This window comes from Nansenia antarctica, assembly GCF_963989245.1.
Source record: "Nansenia antarctica genome assembly, chromosome: 1".
NCBI classification, from domain to species: Eukaryota; Metazoa; Chordata; class Actinopteri; order Argentiniformes; family Microstomatidae; genus Nansenia; species Nansenia antarctica.
In genome coordinates this window covers 108336373-108355450 of record NC_137674.1, presented here as the reverse complement: position 1 = coordinate 108355450, position 19078 = coordinate 108336373, and the positions used below count along the sequence as shown (strand labels likewise).

Genomic DNA, 19078 nt, shown 5'->3' with positions numbered 1-19078 from the left:
AGACGGTGCGCTTCTGGGACCTGCGGGCGCCCAGCTGTGTGAGGGTGGTGGGCCCCGCCCTGCATGGCTCAGGTGGGTGTCATGACGCCAGTGTGTTATAATAGGATTTTTCCAGTCAATGTCAACAGTTGCTAGGCTCCATGTAGCAGTGATGCTAGGCTCCATGTAGCAGTGATGCTAGGCTCCATGTAGCAGTGATGCTAGGCTCCGTGTAGCAGTGATGCTAGGCTCCATGTAGCAGTGATGCTAAAGGCTCCATGTAGCAGTGATGCTAGGCTCCATGTAGCAGTGATGCTAGGCTCCATGTAGCAGTGATGCTAGGCTCCATGTAGCAGTGATGCTAAAGGCTCCATGTAGCAGTGATGCTAAAGGCTCCATGTAGCAGTGATGCTAGGCTCCATGTAGCAGTGATGCTAGGCTCCATGTAGCAGTGATGCTAGGCTCCGTGTAGCAGTGATGCTAGGCTCCGTGTAGCAGTGATGCTAGGCTCCATGTAGCAGTGAGTACCTCCGCTAACCGCAGCCTCTTGTCTCTGCACGCCTCACCTCAGGGAGTCCCGTGGCGTCGGTGGCGGTGGACCCCAGCGCCCGTCTCCTAGCGACGGGCCAGGAGGACTGCAGCTGCGTGCTCTATGACATCAGAGGCGGGCGCATGGTGCAGACATACCGGCCGCACGCCAGCGACGTGCGCTCCGTGCGCTTCTCCCCCGGGGCGCACTACCTGCTCACTGGCTCCTACGACAACAAGGTCGTCATCACTGACCTGCAAGGTGCACACACACACACACACACACGGACACACACACACACACACACACACACACGGACACAACACACACACACGGACACGGACGCACACACACACACGGACACACCGTGACATACAGACATCTACAGACATAGACACACACAGACACACACAGACATTTTGGAGAGCCAGTGCCTAATTGTGTGAGTGTATGTGTGTGTGTGTGTGTGTGTGTGTGTGTGTGTGTGTGTGTTTATGGCAGGTGACCTGACAAAGCAGCTTCCTCTGACGGTGGCAGCGGAGCACGGGGACAAGGTGATCCAGTGCCGGTGGCACACACACGACCCCTCCTTCCTGTCCTCCTCCGCAGACAGGACAGTCACACTCTGGTCACAGAGCCCCTGAGACCCCCGTCACAGAGCCCCTGAGACCACCATCACTGCACCAGGGACACTACTGGCCAAAAAAGCACAAAATAGTCCACATCCCTGAAAGAAATCTTGTAGGTGTGTGTGTGTGTGTGTGTGTGTGTGTGTGTGTGTGTGTGTGTGTAATATGCCTTGAGGTGACCGTTTGATGAATTCTGAATGTGCTTGCATTTCAAAATGCAAAAAAAGAAGACATTATCTGTATCCAAAGCTTTATCTTTTGACTCTTCTGTTTTTCGTTTAATAGCTTGTAATTCAAGTGTCTTAGGATTCTCATCTTAACAGAAAGATGTCGGTTTTTGCCACTTTTCAAACAAGGATCCCTAACTCGCGATGCTTGTGAAAGAGTTAACGAAGTGTGACTTAATCATATCGTTGTGGTTGAAGAATGGTGTAAACTACAGGGTTTGTGTGGGGATGTTTCTTGTCTTTCAATAGTGTAACAATTGTTCACTTATTTTTTAGTGTAAAGTATTTAAACTGGACAATATAGTTTGGAACAAGCTTGCTTGCACAGTAGCTAATTGGGAGTGAGTGACTTGGCTGTTAGAGGATGAATTATGTGCCACCAGAATATGAGACTTGTAATAATACCATTGTAATGTATGTTATACACGGTGAGGGAGGTTGTTATACACATGTGGAGAAAGAAGCATGGAAATTCATTTTGGCATGTACTTTATAAAGATAATCATTATTTAACACTAATCCTTTACACTCACCTGTCAGTGTCCAAATTGGCCAATCTCCTATGACTAGTCTCAATTCGAGAGATTAGATTCTGGGTTCTGAGATTAACCTATGATAGTCTTGCTGCACTTTAGAATTTCAAGGGTATGATATTATTTTGTGGTTTTTATGTGATACTTTTAATTTTGTTTTTGTCACTGTAAATATTAAATAAAGGTATACTATCAATTCTATCAATTCTTGTTTTCTTGGGTTGTAAGTGTATGTTCATTAAGTTTTTACTTTTAAAAGGGGCTATATTAATCATTTTGGAGGTTTGGAGACTTATTTGCAATTGGGGCGCTGACTATGGATGACCCTGTGCCGAGAGCAAAAAATATCAAATTCCAACAATTGACTGACAAGTTGATTGCATGGCAAATAAAACCTTCTTCTTCTTCTTCTTCTTCTTCTTCTTCAATTAGAAGATGGTTGAAACAGAATATTCGGTTGAAGTGTGGTTGAAACTAGGCAAGTTTATTTGTATAGCACATTTCATACAACAGGGGCAATTCAAAGTGCTTTACATACAGCATTACAAAATATAGAAAAAGAAGGATAGTAAGAAAAAAATTAAATGGCAAGAATATATATATATATATATATAGAACATAAATAGATAAACATTTAACAATATAATAAGACAATTAATAAAAAGAAGCGCTTCTCTTCTCGATAGAGCGTGTGAGATTGCAAGTACTCAATTTGTGTTTAGGCTCGCGCTAGCCGCTACAGAAAACTACATCTCCCATGATTCCATTTCGGTCTTTTGCGGTCAAAGGTTTCCCGGAAGCAAAACATTTGACACGTGTCATGGACGGAGCTAAACATGATAACAACAATGCGATCTATGTTGAACGAGTATATTCATGGTTGTTCGAGGAAATAATGCTTTTTAATAATATTCACTAATATCAGATTTTTCAGCACACAAGTTCAGCACTTGTGTTTTTTAGGAAGTGACATTGGGCGGTGACATCTATTTAACTCTTTCTCTTTCGCTTTTAACAACCTTGAGAGACAGATCGTTACTCTGTATTTACTAAAACATCAGCGTGATTAACTCTGAAATGTTTACATGTTAGTGTTGGAGCCAGACTAGAGTCGTACGGGTCGTTATTTATGTGCTGGGATTATTATTAATCTTATTATAATCTAATAATAATAATATTTTTTTAATATATTTTTATAATAATATAAATATAATTATTATAGTGTCTGGTTCATGCAGAGGTATGATATGATATGAAGTCTTTGTAGAAGGATCTCTGGTCAGATTGAGTCTCTGTTGATCAGCTGTGAGTCTCTGAGTTGAGATGTTTCCACGCCGGTCCCGGGAGATCTGCCTCGCCATAGTGTTGGTGTTCAGCCTGTCACTAGGAGCCACGGGGCAGGAGGATGAAGACGAATGGATCGACCCCTATGACATGTTGAACTACGATGCCAGCACCAAGACTATGAGAAAGCCCGCCGAGGTAGCTAAAACAAACAGAAATAATAACCTAACACATTCGTGCATGTGTCCTCATGTCATGAGCACTGGTGGACTTAAAGGGGGGGCAGGGGGGCGACCGCCCCATCCTGGTGCCCCCACAGTTGAAAAACGTCTGTCTTAAGTGCCCTTTTGAGTGTCAAAAATGCCCTTTTGAATGGCGAAATTAGAGGATGTGCCCTATTGGCTGCCCTTCCAATGGTCTAAACTTGACCATGTGCACTGATGGGGTCCCATGTTGTGCAGTAGGTGCCCTTTTTTTCTTTTCGCCCCTGCCCTTCAAACAGCCTGAAGCTGCGTGCACACAGGGCCATTGCGTTGCACCGGAAGTCATTCATCTCAATGGGGCCGTTGCGTTGATCAGTTGCCTTGCTCTGCATTGCGTTTCTTGACAGTCAGGGTGCGGCAATCAGTGAAAAAAAATCAGCTTTTTGCGTTGGGTTGGATCCGGAAGTAAACCGGAAGTAGTTTCTTGCCCGGAGCTCTCACCTCAGATTTTAAATCCTCAATTTTGGCCGCCATTGGCTAAAATCTGTAATTTGGCTCTACAAGTGTTAATATGTCATTTTATTACGTTTTTATATGTTTTCAGGCGAGAAAGTAACCATATATATTCACAAAATGTGTCCAGTTTATCAAAATAACCCGTTTATATATCTGATCTGACGTTTTTTCCCCCACTTCTGTGGGAAACTTCGCTAGCAACACAGTAGAGTTGTTGCGTCTGCATCGCACATTGAAGTACGTCAAGTCCATCCCAACAGGTTGCGCCAGAACGATGCAACCCAATGGCCCTGTGTGCACTCGGCGTAAGTCCGCCACTGCTCATGAGTGCATGTGTGTCCTTGCCTATGAATGCCATGATATGAGTTTCTTTGAGTGTCATTATCAGCAACAGTCTCTGGCAAGATTTAGGCTACACAGTCCTGTAAACATATACCATGAATCTGCAGGCCTGGTATTGAACTCTACATCCCATCTTTCATTGGAAACTAACAAGTCTGACCTTTAGCAGCCAGGAAATTATCCCAATGTACCCACCAAAAGAAGGGAATATGTCCAAGACTCGGATCAAGAGGGCTTAACAGAGTGCAATAACAAAGTCGAGGTGCTCCAAAAAGAGGTAAGTGGTTATAAAGGAACGTGTTATACTTCAGGTCAATACACTTTCTGCTAAACTGTGACATTGGGATGAGTGTAGAGATATTTGATGTGACCTGGGCTGATCGGTTTTCTGTGTTGTTTTACTATGTATTTATTATTATTATTATTATTATTATTATTATTATTATTATTTTACTTATTTTTTCAGGTTGAAGCACACAAGAGGAGGATGACAGAGGTCTCACAGCAGCCGTCGTGTAACCCCGTGTTTAAGCGCTTCCTCACTAAGCTCATGAAGGAAATTAAAAGACTTGGGCTTGTACGTATGCTTTGGGATTCTCTCAAATATGCTTTTTCACTCTGACGTAAAAAAAGAAAAAAAAATCCTCTAATGATTTCACCTAGGGTAGAGCCCTCACCCTGTCTTAACTTTCCTACGATTAGTTTTTTTTCTTCCGTTCCTCAGCCCAGCGATCTGCGTAGCGACGTTCACTACGACGCCAAAGTGAAACTGTCTCGCCAAGCGGTGACGGAGATCCAGAAGCTTCTGGAAGGTGTGGAGAGCTGGAGGACCGGGGCGTTGGACGACGCCGTCAGCCAGATACTGGTGGACCTCAAACCGCACGACTACGAGGCCTGGAGGTGGCACTTCGAGGACACCTTCGGCGTGGAGGTCGACACAGTTATGAAGGTGAGTTTCTCCCCCCCCCCCCCACCTGTGACTCGTCTCGTAACATCTCTTGTGAAGCACGTAGGCCTCAGTGGCCTTGAGGTTAGAGTGTCGGGCCTTCCGCCCTGAGATAAGGAGGTCGTGAGTTCGAACCCCGGCCGAGTCATACCACCAAAGACGGTACCAAAAAATGGTACCTGATGCCTCCCTGCTTGTCACTCAGCATTAAGGGTTGGATTGGCGGGGGGGGGGGGTGTAAGACCCTGCGACATACCAGCGTCATATCCGGGGGGTGTACTTGTACATCAAGCCGCCTCACGCTACGGAAACAGGGGATAGAATCCTGAACCATCGGTTCTCAAGGCTACTTACTTACATGTAGGCCTATCTGACGTGGGTGCAAATGCATTCCACTGTCCTCTTTATGTTTGTGTGTGACAAGGTAATGTTCAAACCCCTACGGTCAGGTGACTAGGCCAGCCAAGAAGTTGCCTTTTGGCAGATTCTGTTAGGACAAACATATTGAGCTGTGTTTTAAAGGAATATTATCTCTCTTCCAGGTGTCTGTGTGTGTCCTGATCATCACAGTCATCATCTGCACTGAGATGTGGTCTGTCGTCTCCTGGTTCGTCCAGTTCAAGAGGATATTCGCCATCTGCTTCCTCCTCAGTATCATCTGGAACTGGTTGTATCTCTACAAGGTATATGACTACTAGACTATACGTACCACTGGTTCTATCTCTACAAGGTATACCACTATACGTACCACTGGTTCTATCTTTACAAGATATATGACTATACGTACCACCAAGCACCATAGGAATTAGAGATGTCAGCGTAATATACGTACCACCAAGCACAGTAGGAATTAGAGATGTCACTGTAATCTGTCTGTCATGTAGTTTATATCACCTTTAAGAATATATTTGGAACTCACTGTCTTATTAGAAAATGTCTGTATGAATGACAATATAATTCATACCTAACAGATCGCCTTTGCGGAGCACCAAAGGAACATCGTTAAGATGGAGAGCGTGAACGAGAAGTGCACCGGGATGAAGAAGATCGACTGGAGTGATAACCTGAAGGGTGAGGTGATCACCACCCTAGCTTGTGGCTCGTCTAATGATCGCAAGGTCGGCAACTCGGCGGTTCGAACCCCGGCTGGCCATGTGTCAAAGTGTCCTTGAGCGAGGCACTGAACCCCTAATCGCTCCAGAGTTGCCTTCTATGGCTCTGACCCCTGGCCTAGAGCATAGAATACATTTCGTTGTACTCTTATTCAATGACAAAGGTTGAAGCTTCTTCTGATCCATGTTGTCACGTACTATAATACCCCTATATAATATAAGTTGTATGATATATACAGGGTTCCCACGGGTCCTTGAAATCCTTGAAAGTTTGTGAATTTGAGAAAAAGAAATCAAGGTCTTAAAAATAGACATGGGTCATTGAAAGTGCTTGAATTCCCCTCTCTCTCTCTCAAAAAAAAAAGAAAAGAAAAAGAAAATATTCAAAATTGTTTTACATAGCTCGTTAACTAGTTCTGTCTCAAACTATGCCATGTTGGGTCCTTGAATTTGAGGGAATTGAGTCTTGAAAGTCCCTGAAAGTCCTTGAAAGGTGCTTGAATTTGATGTTTCAGAAGGTGTGGTAACCCTGTATATGTAACATATAATATACTATAATACCCTTCATGCCTTTCCTCCAGAGTGGTTCAGAAGTACCATGACACTCCAGGATGATCCCTGTAAGAAATACTACGAAGTCCTCATGGTCAACCCCATCCTGCTAGTACCACCAACCAAGGTAACTAGTCCTCATGGTCAACCCCATCCTGCTGGTACCACCAACCAAGGTAACTAGTCCTCATGCTCAACCCCATCCTGCTAGTACCACCAACCAAGGTAACCTCGCGCTGCCAATCCTGTGTCATATTTATGTTATGAAATGCAGTATGATCTAATGTTATCCATACATTCCTTGTGTAGCCTGGGGTGATCCAGTGGTCTAGCACCATGGCCTGGGGTGGTCCAGTGGTCTAGCACCATGGCCTGGGGTGGTCCAGTGGTCTAGCACCATGGTCTGGGGTGGTCCAGTGGTCTAGCACCATGGTCTGGGGTGGTCCAGTGGTCCAGCACCATGGCCTGGGGTGGTCCAGTGGTCCAGCACCATGGCCTGGGGTGGTCCAGTGGTCTAGCACCATGGCCTGGGGTGGTCCAGTGGTCCAGCACCATGGCCTGGGGTGGTCCAGTGGTCTAGCACCATAGGGTGGTCCAGTGGTCTAGCACCATGGCCTGGGGTGGTCCAGTGGTCTAGCACCATGGCCTGGGGTGGTCCAGTGGTCTAAAACCACGGATTACAGTGCACACACATGCCCATGTCGGCATGGGTTAGAATCCAGCCCATGCCCTGCTGACATACCCTCTCCTCCTTACTTTCCTGTCTCTCTCCACTGTCTTTATCCAGTAAAAAACAAGAGTGAGACTGCCCCACTGCAACAAACAAAAAACAAAAAACAAAATAAAAAAAACTTTCCTTGTGTTCCAGGCGTTCTCCGTCACCATCACCACCTTCTTCACAGAGCCGCTGAAGCACTTCGGCCAGGGGATCAGCGAGTTCCTCAGAGCTCTTCTCAAGGACCTGCCGGTCACCCTTCAGATCCCCGTCCTGATCACCATCGTTCTCGCCATCTTGGTACGGACCCCTACGTATACGTGACACGTTCTAGTGTTTTTGATCCGCATGTCGGCAACCAATCAAAATGTTCCGACTTTTCTTTTGAAACATGGAACTACGTTTGTCAGCGTTGTCGAATCACAACACAAACCCGCTAGTCAAGCCAAAATACTGCAACAACGCAATGGATTGGGTGAGTAATCCCCACTGCTACCTAGTTAACTATAACACTACGTTACATTGATAGCAGGCTCACAGAACAAGCTGTGTTAGCTGACTAGCGATGTGTCGTTGATTTTCAACAACGTGGGAATGTATTCACATTCTTCGAAAGAAAAGTCTGATCATTACATCAGATCCCGACATGACGACCAAAGCAAAACCCTCCACTTTTACAACGAGGAAAGGTATGCTCTGTGTCTGTGATTGCTATGATTAAATGTCCGTCCCTTAAACGTGACATTTTTGTTTCCCGGTATTTATGTATTTATTTATTTGGTAGAATCACCATAATAATACAATTTTCGTTCTGTATTTCTGTTTCTGCATCGCTTTGACGAGCGGCAAAATTGTTGTCGTTTTTTTTTCATCCGGGTCACCAGGTGTTCTGTTACGGGAGCAGCCAGGCCGCCATCCACGGCTTCATTGGGACGCTGCGCGGCGGCCGCAGGGACCCTCCTCCCCCGGCGTTGGACCAGACCGGCCCCCAGCCCGCCCGCCTGAGAGGACCGGACCACGACCCGCTGGCGGGGGGGGACGCTCCGCAGCGAGCCCTGCAGCTTCCGCTCAGGCGCAGAGCCAACCAGGGGACGGCGGCCGGGAACCCCCTACGACAGAGGAGGCCCCCCCCTAGAACCAGACCGCTACCGACCCGCGTGACCGTCGAGACCCTGAGGAACGCGGCGGACTTCAGCGAGGACGACGTCGACTCACAGCGGCGGCGGCGGCGGCCGGAAGACGTGGAGGACACGGACCCCCCCACGACAGAGGACGAGACTGAGTCAGATGTCCAGGAGGGAGGCGAGGACGAGGAGGAGGAGACATCTGAAGCTGGGGCTGGAATAAGAGAGAAAGACTCGCAGGTGAAATCATCTCCAGCTAAACCTCCTGTGAAAGCAGAAGCTAAACCCCCCCCTGGTGCTGGAGCTGGCGTGGGTCGTGTGGCTTCTGGACTTCCTGGTTCTGAAGCTGTTGTAGATGTGGGTCGTGTGGCTTCTGGACTTCCTGGTTCTGAAGCTGTTGTAGATGTGGGTCGTGTTGTGGCTTCTGGACTTCCTGGTTCTAAAGCTGTTGTAGATGTGGGTAGTTTGGCATCTGAAGGTCCGGGGACTGACAGCCCATTGGAGCTGAGGAGAGAAGAGCCGTCCTCACCGGCAGCACAAGGGACTGATGTAAGTTGTTAACCCCACTGATGAAATAAATGTGACACGTTCTAACGCTTTGGTCCGCATATCGGGCCAACCAATGAAAATGTTCTGCCTTTTCTTTTTTGAAACACGGAACTACGTTTCAACATTGTTGAGAATCACAACACAAACACTCGCTAGTCAAGCCAAAATACTGCAACAACACAATGGATTCGGTGAGTAATCCCCCCCACTGCTACCTAGTTAACTAGAACACTACTTTGACATTGTTAGCAGGCTCACAAAACAAGCTGTGTTAGTAGACTAGCGATGTGTGTCGTTGATTTTCAACAACGCGGAAATGTATTCACATTTTTTGAAACAAAAGTCTGATCATTAGGCTACATCAGATCCCGACATGCGGACCAAAGCATTAGAACGTGACACAAATGTGTTCCATTGTAAGCTTGGCACTCAGTGTAAACAACAAAGTGATCTAAGGTTCCCTTCTTATCTGTTTGAATGTCACAGTATCGCCCTTGTATCATTAATGAGAAGATGATTCAGATTCTGCATCAATTGGTAAATACAGTAACAGTATATATTCTTAATTACACAAATCTAGTTGCTATTTGCTTTTCGGCATCAAACCCCCCCCCATACGCTTGTACACCATTGTGCTGTGCTGCTGTCGTAATCCCTTGTTCGCCTGGTCAATGTGCATGTTCCTTCCACTCCTTCCTTCCAATCATGTTGATTTTGGATGATATGTCAATGATCCTGTAGTTTTGATTTATTTGTTGATACCACACACCCTTCACCCCCACCATTCTGTTTTGGAATGAGCTGTAGTCTAAGTGCTGTACTGGCAGTGGCTTCTCAAGGTTGCCACACTGGACCCTCCTGTATAAGGGACAGGTGTATATATATATGTATCTATGTATTATAGATATCTGTGTATCTATATATAGATAAAAATTAAGTTATTATTATATGCTTTTGTTATCTTGTCTTGCAATAAAGCACTTCAAACCGTGTGTATCGGTGTATTCGAGTCCCCCATAAATCATTGCATCACCAGGGGAGAGAAGATGAGAAGATGTAGGACTTTGGGGGGAGGGTGGTCCCTTATTTCTCCACATAGAAGGCAGCAACCCTACTTCTCATACTTTGGCTTTAGTTTAATGTTCACTAATGTTTCTGTGTACGTCCTGTCTGCAGGTGCAGGAGGCTTCGGTAGCTGAGAAGACATCCTCCGTCTCAGGGGAATATTCATCTGCCCGTGTGCCCGTACAGGAGACGGCCCCGCCGTCGCTGATCCTGTAGACTGTCCCAGTAAACAGAGTCCAAAAGACGTCCTCAGGGAAGCCGGAATGTGGGTTCAGATTACGTCTTTCTAGGACGTCCTATGGACTATAGAAGACAATTCTGTTTTGTTTACTGGGTGTAATGTCCTCGCTGTTTACACCTGAGCCAAATCTCAAATCAGTGTACTGACTTCTTGATGCCTTATTACCATTTCTGGAGACATTATGCATTTCGTTATCGAGCTATGGTTGCAGTGACCAGTGAGCAGCTATAAGATAAAACATAATTTGTTTTATACGAAAAGTATTATCCCAATTTAATTAAATAAATACACTGTACTGTTTTGTTTCTATACATGAATAAGCCATAGACCTGTGCTTTTGGTACCATTTGGGAAAGTGCATATTGTTGTTAATGATTGTGGGAACTTTTGTCTAATAAAATATGAAGTATTGAACCGCTGGACATGTCAAGGTAATGACTTCATGACTTCTCTCAGTGTGATATTGACATCACCCGATGTATGTTTTTGGCTGTATTGTCCAGAGGTTGAATGTTATGGTTCAGTGCTTAGGAAGGAAGCATAGTAACACTTCTTTTCAGGAATTACACTGCTCCTTCTCTCTATATGGGCCACATCACATATTTCTGCCAGGAATATGCTTTGTCTTTAGATTAGATTGGAGCAATTAATTGTAACATTGCATTTATTTCAAATGTTTATGAAAAATAAAATAAAAAGTCTTCCAATCCTGTGATGTATTTTGGGAAAATCTTAAATAGTAGCCAAAACAACCATTTCAAATACATTCAGTGTTACTGACCATCTTCAACCTATTTCATCAAAAAGAAAATACATTTTCACACAACCACTTAGTTCACTGAATCAATCCCAATGTAGATGGATGACGCATGGTTGGAGAAACTGGGCCGTCATCAGAGACAGAGTGGGATGTATACAAAAATGACCCATTTAATAAATAAATATTTCACTTTGCACAGGATGGCTAAGGCATGTCACTGTTCATCTGAATTCACTAACCCAGTCTACACCTTGTATATGTTACGATACATGTGGGAATACGGTACATGTGGGAAAACTAGGGTTAGGGTTAGGTGCTACGTCGACTTGGTACATGCTGGCATGTCTAACCCTAGCACCTAATCCTAGTTTTCCCACATGTACCGTATTCCCACATGTACCGTAACATATACATGGGATGGCAGTAATGCAACACCAAGGATGCAAGCTGCCATTAAACTCCTAAGAAGAAGAAGAAGAAGATGATGATGATGTATAGATGGGGTCCACTGCACTCAAGGCTTGGATGGAGGCAACCGGTGCCGGGAAGACAAAGATCCCATGGAGGATTTCTGGGTCAGGGCCCGGTCCCGGTCCCGCCTTCCTGCAACCCTCCAGTGGAAGGGCGTTGTTCTGCAGCTGAGAAAGAACAAAGATAACGCCGAAAGGGTAAGGAACTATCTCAGCAATTGTATCACGTCTCTTTTGATCATCGGGGGTGCTTTAGGACGGTTTGGGACTGGTACCATATTTAGCTGATTGTGGCTTGCTCTGTGGCTGGCTCTGGGGCTGGCGCTGGTTCTGGGGCTGGTTCTGGGGCTGGGGCTGGTTCTCCAGCTGTGCTTCAGGTCGATCCACCCAGAGACAATGTTTCGGATCGTTCAGGAACCGTTTGCTCTGCCCACAGCTGAGACATCGCACCACGGTCACACGGTTCCTCTGTCTAGTCCCTGTACAGAATAAAGCATTGGTTAGCCCAACCATAGTACGGTATGCTACCAAGGAAAAACACAATATGACCTCAAGGCTTAACCAAAACAAAACCATGTCCACACACTGTACAGAGTTACTACTTTTTAGAGGTATTACTTCTCTGTCTTACGGTTGCCGTCACTCCAGGTACCAGCAAAGAGCAGCATTTCTTGCATAATGTTCTTTTTACCGATGGGTCTCTGCAAAGGCAAGGCAAGTTTATTTGTATAGCACATTTCATACAAGAGGGGCAATTCAAAGTGCTTTACATACATTATTAAAAAATAAAACATTCAATAAGACAATAGTTAATGGATAAAAGACATTGATATAAGTGTTTGTATTTAATCATAACTGCTGCAAAACATGAAGGTTTTTAGATTAGATTTAAATATTTTTAAGGTTTGGCCACGCCTGTAGCGTGAGGGAAATTGCTGCAATGTTCACATCATATCATGCTCATATCATGTTCATATCACGCTCATGTCATGCTCCAACAATACAACAGAAATGTGTTGTGCATCTTGTGAATATAATAACATTTAAACCGTGTTAACTCTAACTTATTGTGGGCATGTTACTCACTGTCTCAACACCAAACGTTTTGCGATGGTCTTCTGTGTGAAGCTGTAAAAACGAGCTAACTCCAGGTTCTCTGGGTTTTGGGACAAAACACAATGAGCAGCCTGGAGGAAACAAAAATATGTGTCATTATTATCTGTTCACCATAACCACATATAAAACACCAGTATATGTTAACCCTAAACACGTATAAAACACCAGTGTTAACCATAACCACGTATAAAACACCAGTATATGTTAACCCTAAACACGTATAAAACACCAGTATATGTTCACCCTAACCACATATAAAACACCAGTATATGTTAACCATAACCACGTATAAAACACCAGTATATGTTAACCGTAACCACGTATAAAACACCAGTATGAGTATATGTTAACCATAACCACGTATAAAACACCAGTATATGTTAACCATAACCACGTATAAAACACCAGTATATGTTAACCCTAACCACGTATAAAACACCAGTATATGTTAACCCTAACCACATATAAAACACCAGTATATGTTAACCCTAACCACATATAAAACACCAGTATATGTTAACCATAACCACGTATAAAACACCAGTATATGTTAACCCTAACCACGTATAAAACACCAGTATATGTTAACCCTAACCACATATAAAACACCAGTATATGTTAACCATAACCACGTATAAAACACCAGTATATGTTAACCCTAACCACGTATAAAACACCAGTATATGTTAACCCTAAACACGTATAAAACATTACTGAACAACATTGGAGGAAATGTGACTCTCACATCAAGAAAAACCGACCTGATACAGAAAGTTGAGTCGCTGATAGGCTTCCTTGTCTTTCAGGTTTCCTGCCATTGACACGAATGGGTTTAGCCAGCGAACCAGACAGATAAGATAGATACTAGAAAGATACCGAACATGTGTATTTCATATGGGTTACAAATCCTATCTGGGGATACCTAGCTAACATGCTAGCTAGCAGCAACACACTGGACTCTGGCTGTGCAGCTATGGACCCTGAAATGGGACAAACAGTGCGACTCGCGTGTGCCCGAAACAGAGATTTGACCTTTTATTGACATTTTCTTGCTGTGCTTTCAGCGAGGGTTCGAATCCACCTGTCCCCAAAAAAATAATCTTAGTTAAGTCTTAATGAACTAAATTCTTCATCGTTTCATGTAACACAGCATGTTTTGATGATGTATAATTCATTTCATTAAAGAAAACATGACATTTTATATCACCATTGGTTTAAAATTGCAATGTACTCTGCCCCCGTGTTACAGTGTGTATTTTACCGTGGGAAGAGTGCACATCTTATCAGACTGCAGCCCGCTGTTGGGACAACACACAGCAAGCAGTCTTCCCCCACAACCTCCTTCAAAACTGTACTTGACTTGAAACGACAGGCCATCCCTTGATCTCCTTGATGCACCATTAAAAACATCCTGTAAAAGTTCTCAAACCCTGAGCTCCACTGTTCATGTTAATGTAACCAGGGACGGCTGGTATCAATGGGGCTAGCAGGGCTAAGCCCCCCTATCCTTTACAATAAAGATGAGAAAGTTATTGAATTAAAGAAATATTAATGTTACAAAGGTCCAGATGCACATCGATTAGTTAGTTTGATTAAGCTCCTTTTTAGTCATTAATAATTAATAAGAAATTACCTTGTCCCCGCCCAGATAGATTTCCCCCCCTTTTTTCTCTCTTTGATTTCGTTTATTGTTTTCTTGCCATTTGCCTAAAACACATGTTGTGTGTCCAAGTAATGATGCCGTAGTTCAGTTGGCGGTTTTTGACGTGTGTGTGTGTGTGTGTGTGTGTGTGTGTGTGTGTGTGTGTGTGTGTGTGTGTGTGTGTGTGTGTGTGCGCGTGCGTGTGTGTGTGTGTGTGTGTGTGCGTGCGTGCGTGCGTGCGTGCGTGCGTGCGTGCGTGCGTGTGTGTGTGTGTGTGTGTGTGTGTGTGTGCTCGCGTGAGGGTCGATATATATAATTAATATATAATAATTGTTCAACATTAGAACTGATTGATTTTGGTGGAACCTAGAGCAGCAACAGCACCGAATAGTCACACAAAACGCAGGATATCTAAATGGGCTGATTTCTTTTTTTACAAAACTGTACTTGACTTGAAACGACAGGCCATCCCTTGATCTCCTTGATGCACCATTAAAAAAAATCCTGTAAAAGTTCTCAAACCCTGAGCTCCACTGTTAATGTTAATGTAACCAGGGACGGCTGGTATCAAAAAGTTACATTTTCTTTTTTTAACAGTATATGTTAACCACGTATAAAACACCAGTATATGTTAACCCTAACCACGTCATATAAAACCCTTACTGAACAACATGATGGAGGACATGATGGAGGACATGATGGAGGACATGATGGAGGACATGATGGAGGGATGATGGAGGACATGATGGAGGACATGATGGAGGACATGATGGAGGACATGATGGAGGGATGATGGAGGACATGATGGAGGACATGATGGAGGGATGATGGAGGACATGATGGAGGACATGATGGAGGACATGATGGAGGACATGATGGAGGACATGATGGAGGGGATGATGGAGGGATGATGGAGGGATGATGGAGGGATGATGGAGGGATGATGGAGGACATGATGGAGGACATGATGGAGGACATGATGGAGGACATGATGGAGGGGATGATGGAGGGATGATGGAGGGATGTAAAGAGCAGGACTGGCAGGGGCAGGTGTGGAGGCAGACTGCAGTGTGGTGGATGTGGACAATATGGTCAACAGGACTGATAATAATAATAATAACTGTATTTGTATAGCGCTTTTCCTGCAAACGTTGCAGCTCAAAGTGCTTTAATCATTAGATAATCTTAATGTAATTATTTTGTCATTTAAAGGCAATATTAAAAGGATGGATATAATCTTAATTGAATGGTGGGACACATTATGACAGAACGGACATTGTAGGAGGTAACTGCCTCCAGCAGAGGGCAGTAATGCAGCATCAAGGACGCACGCTGCCGTTAAAACCAAAAGAAGAAGAAGAAGAAGACGACGACGTGGTCTATTCCCGCGATACCAGGGAACGAGAAGTCGATCTAAGATGGCGGAGTCAGTAAACACACACCGTGCTGAAGCTGAAGACCTTACGAGTGATTTTTAAGTTTACAACTGTGACAGAGGGCAAACATTAGTAAAATCTAGTTAAATCGATAGATAGTTAAATCTCTGTATTTGGTTTCCATTACTGCGTATGAAAACATCTCAACAGTCAACAAGGAGAACGGGAGACTCTGAGTGTCGGAGGTCAGTAGAAGCCTTTGTCTCAGCTCGCTGCCTCACTAACATGTTACTACTGACCACTTCTGTCTGCAGAGATAGGCTATTCTGTCACTATACAATGTTGTTATATATATATATATAACACTATATAATGTTGGCGGAACATGTTATCAGTTTATGTCCGTGTCGCCTGGTCTGGACGAGCACACGGAGGTACTGATGGCGCTTCTCCACTATGGAAGGCCATCAACGCAAATAACGTCTAGAAATCCCGTGTCCACACGTAGCGCCATTGTAGTAGATTTTGGCACACATGCACACATAAACCGTATAAACTGTATAGTTTGCCTTTTTCTATAAGGACCCTCCTGACTATTGGTGCTTTTCCACTACAGTGCCAGCCCGGGTCGACCCGGGTCAGCCCTGTTCTTTGGCGCTTTATCCATTGAGAGGTGTCGGCAAGGGCACTGTAAAATAGTTCTTGTTCGGGATGGGTAGCGAAAGCTGGGAAGGGTGCTTTTTTGCCAGGCTACGTGTGACGCTGCACACCGTTGATTGGTCAATGGAAATCGTCATCCCATGTTCATAGATTTCATCACTAACCGCCATTTTTAAATACCACAACAGATTTCGCTCTAGGAAAATGTCACTTACTGTTTCTGTAATAACGTATTAATAAAGATTTGAAAAAATATGATAACCATCGTATTATCTTAGTTTAACTCTTTGACTGCCAGCCATGTTCAGAGCGGAGAGCTCCATACTGCCAGACTTTTGGGGCATTTTCGCTGAACTTTGAAGACCCACCAAATATTGACTTTTCTGACTACATAAACATTGAACATATCTACCAAAACTTTAGACTCTCTTCTTTCATCAGAAAAAGAAAGTTTGTTTCTAGCCTCTTTGAGTGTTTAGAAATCGGCCGTAGAACATAGGGTGGTTTCAGCAAAAACACCTGATTTTGACCAATAAACAGAGAAAACGAGCTTTTTCTGCAGAGAAGCAAATTCAAGCAAAACGGTGACTGACGTCCACATATTTTAGTTTTAGTGACACCTCAAACATCTGAAAAGTTGTTTACTTCTATGAAACAATAAAAACAACACAGGAAAAAAGGCACATTTATTCACAGATTTAGAACATTTAGAACATAATACAAAACATAACAAAATAATCTATTTACATGTGTGTGAACTATTTACAGGTGTGGTAGGGATGGACGGTTTCCAATTATTGAAACCGAAAAACCGTCAAAGACTAAAACCGGGGTTTTCCGGTTAACCGAAAATGTAAAAAAAAAAAGACCGCCAATTTCAATTAATTGAGCCCTACTGCTACAATACACTCATGTCGAACACCATTAAAACACCGTAAGCACAGTCGCAACACATTTAGGCTACTTAGTTTCACAAATATAAGTGGAAAGGCAGACTTTTGTAAGCTACACCATACATGAAAACACATGAACACTTAACACACCAGCTCCGCTGATCCAGGGTGCACGCCTGCACGGAAGATCATCTCTTGGAACAGCGTCTTCATTGAATGAACTGCTTTCTCAATATCTTAGTTCTTAGACAAAGTTTCAGCTGCTGCTCAATGTATTTAAATATTTGAATACTGCTCAATAATCACTGACATATTAGACTTAGAATTATGCAGTGAACATACTTAAAGCTTTTCATAAAAACCACATGCCGCGAGACTGACTCGTCCTGAACTGTCGTAAGTCAATCAACAAAGAATGCCCCATCAAAATAAAAGTGCCCATGGTAGAGCTGTCAAAATAGAGCTTTCAAAATAAATGTACTAATACAGATAGAGATAAATACAGAACTACCTTTGCGTCACTAAGTGACCGCGTATCTTCTGAGACATGCGTTCTGTCATCACTTTCAGTAGCGCCTTCACACACAGTGGCGCTGTGCACAAACACTCTTGATCCGTATAGCTCTTGTTTTATTATATTGTGGTTTAGTAAATACTGCACTTGGAGTTACATTCAATGCATGATTTGTGCTATAGAACATAAATAAAGTTTGATTGATTGATATCAAATCAAATCACATTTTATTTCTATAGCGCATTTCTCACAAAAGTCTGATTGCGCTTTACAGAGAGCAGCGAAAATGATCTTATTAAATGTAAGCGAGTAATTGTAAAAAAACTTTCCTATCTACCAATAACTGAAGGCAACTATCTTTCCCATAGAGTGATTCGTTACCCTTAAATATAATCCCAATTAGATATTAATCCTCAGTTATTCTTCGCAACTGACCAAACCTCTCACTCATTGCGCGGCAGATTCAGACTGTATCATTGTTATTTTCACACACGACAAACATGTGACATGTTCCAGTTTTATTCTTATTCTATTTTATTCTTCTAAAAAAAAAAAAAAAATCCGGTTTCAGACGGTTTTGATAAAAAAACGTTTCTATTTTTATAAACCCCGGTTTTCGGTTTAACCGAAAAACCGTCCATCCCTAGTGTGTACGTGTGTGTGTGTGTGTGTAAACTTATTTACAGATGTGTGTGTATATGTGTGTGTAAACGTATTTACAGATGTGTGTGTGTGTGTGTGTAAACTTATTTACAGGTGTGTGTGTGTGTGTCTCTATGCACTCAATCATATTTTTTTTCTGTGTGGTAGGCTGTGAAGCACTCTCCTGAGTGCAGGGGTACATGGCAGGACCTGCACCACATTCTGGTCTCGCTCCTTTTACCCCTTCGAATGCAGACCCTACATTTTCTTGCTGGCTGTGTGTTATTGCTGGTGGGCCTTAAGCGTTCCAACTCATGCCTGGCCATCCGGCCATCCAGCCTGCTGTCTGGGTCTCTCTGTCTTGCTGCCCTGGTTTGTCGGACCTCCTCCTCCTCCCCCCCCTCCTCCTCTCTCCCCCTCCTCCTCTCTCCTCCTCTTCCTCCCCCTCCTCCTCTCTCC

General features: G+C 43.8%; 3 protein-coding genes across 4 annotated transcripts in view; 2 read left to right on the top strand and 1 right to left on the bottom strand.

The window, feature by feature from the left end:
* LOC308156281 (WD repeat-containing protein 47-like) overlaps positions 1–1152 on the top strand; it is a gene marked incomplete at both ends in the record, with an annotated part of 19130 nt that extends 17978 nt beyond the window's left edge. Inside the window, 3 exons of the mRNA XM_080529626.1 lie at positions 1–72; positions 551–769; positions 1010–1152. The exon at positions 1–72 is cut by the window's left edge and continues 60 nt beyond it. Coding sequence (XP_080385752.1) covers positions 1–72; positions 551–769; positions 1010–1152 — 434 coding nt within the window. The remainder of the gene's footprint in view (positions 73–550; positions 770–1009) is intronic.
* Positions 1153–2728: 1576 nt separating this feature from the next.
* clcc1 (chloride channel CLIC-like 1) lies at positions 2729–11202 on the top strand. Of its 2 annotated transcripts, none has more exons than XM_080543157.1 (10): positions 2729–3379; positions 4412–4519; positions 4709–4819; positions 4967–5191; positions 5731–5871; positions 6160–6259; positions 6882–6979; positions 7721–7867; positions 8452–9240; positions 10417–11202. In XM_080543157.1, exons 1-10 carry the CDS (start codon positions 3221–3223, stop codon positions 10519–10521), a joined length of 1983 nt encoding a protein of 660 aa, XP_080399283.1. In that variant the 5' UTR covers positions 2729–3220; the 3' UTR covers positions 10522–11202. The 2 variants fall into 2 exon arrangements, with proteins under 2 accessions (XP_080399283.1, XP_080399282.1); XM_080543156.1 differs by having other exon boundaries at positions 4409–4519.
* Positions 11203–11276: 74 nt separating this feature from the next.
* On the bottom strand, positions 11277–13782 carry LOC308175920 (ribonuclease P protein subunit p21-like). The gene is made up of 5 exons (XM_080550498.1): positions 13654–13782; positions 12863–12963; positions 12395–12477; positions 12052–12255; positions 11277–11944 (listed from the first exon to the last, which is right to left on the bottom strand). Exons 1-5 carry the CDS (start codon positions 13708–13710, stop codon positions 11883–11885), a joined length of 507 nt encoding a protein of 168 aa, XP_080406624.1. The 5' UTR covers positions 13711–13782; the 3' UTR covers positions 11277–11882.
* Between the last annotated feature and the right edge of the window lie 5296 nt (positions 13783–19078).

Excerpts from the sequence above, each read along its gene's own strand:
- clcc1 (XM_080543156.1), top strand. The coding sequence starts at position 3,221 with ATGTTTCCACGCCGGTCCCGGGAGATCTGCCTCGCCATAGTGTTGGTG. Across the intron at positions 5,192-5,730 it reads AGGTCGACACAGTTATGAAG|GTGTCTGTGTGTGTCCTGAT; the intron begins GTGAGTTTCTCC and ends TCTCTCTTCCAG. Across the intron at positions 6,260-6,881 it reads CTGGAGTGATAACCTGAAGG|AGTGGTTCAGAAGTACCATG; the intron begins GTGAGGTGATCA and ends CCTTTCCTCCAG.
- LOC308175920 (XM_080550498.1), bottom strand. The coding sequence starts at position 13,710 with ATGGCAGGAAACCTGAAAGACAAGGAAGCCTATCAGCGACTCAACTTT. Across the intron at positions 12,256-12,394 it reads GGCAACCGTAAGACAGAGAA|GGACTAGACAGAGGAACCGT; the intron begins GTAATACCTCTA and ends TATTCTGTACAG. Across the intron at positions 11,945-12,051 it reads GCCACAATCAGCTAAATATG|CTGCAGAACAACGCCCTTCC; the intron begins GTACCAGTCCCA and ends GTTCTTTCTCAG.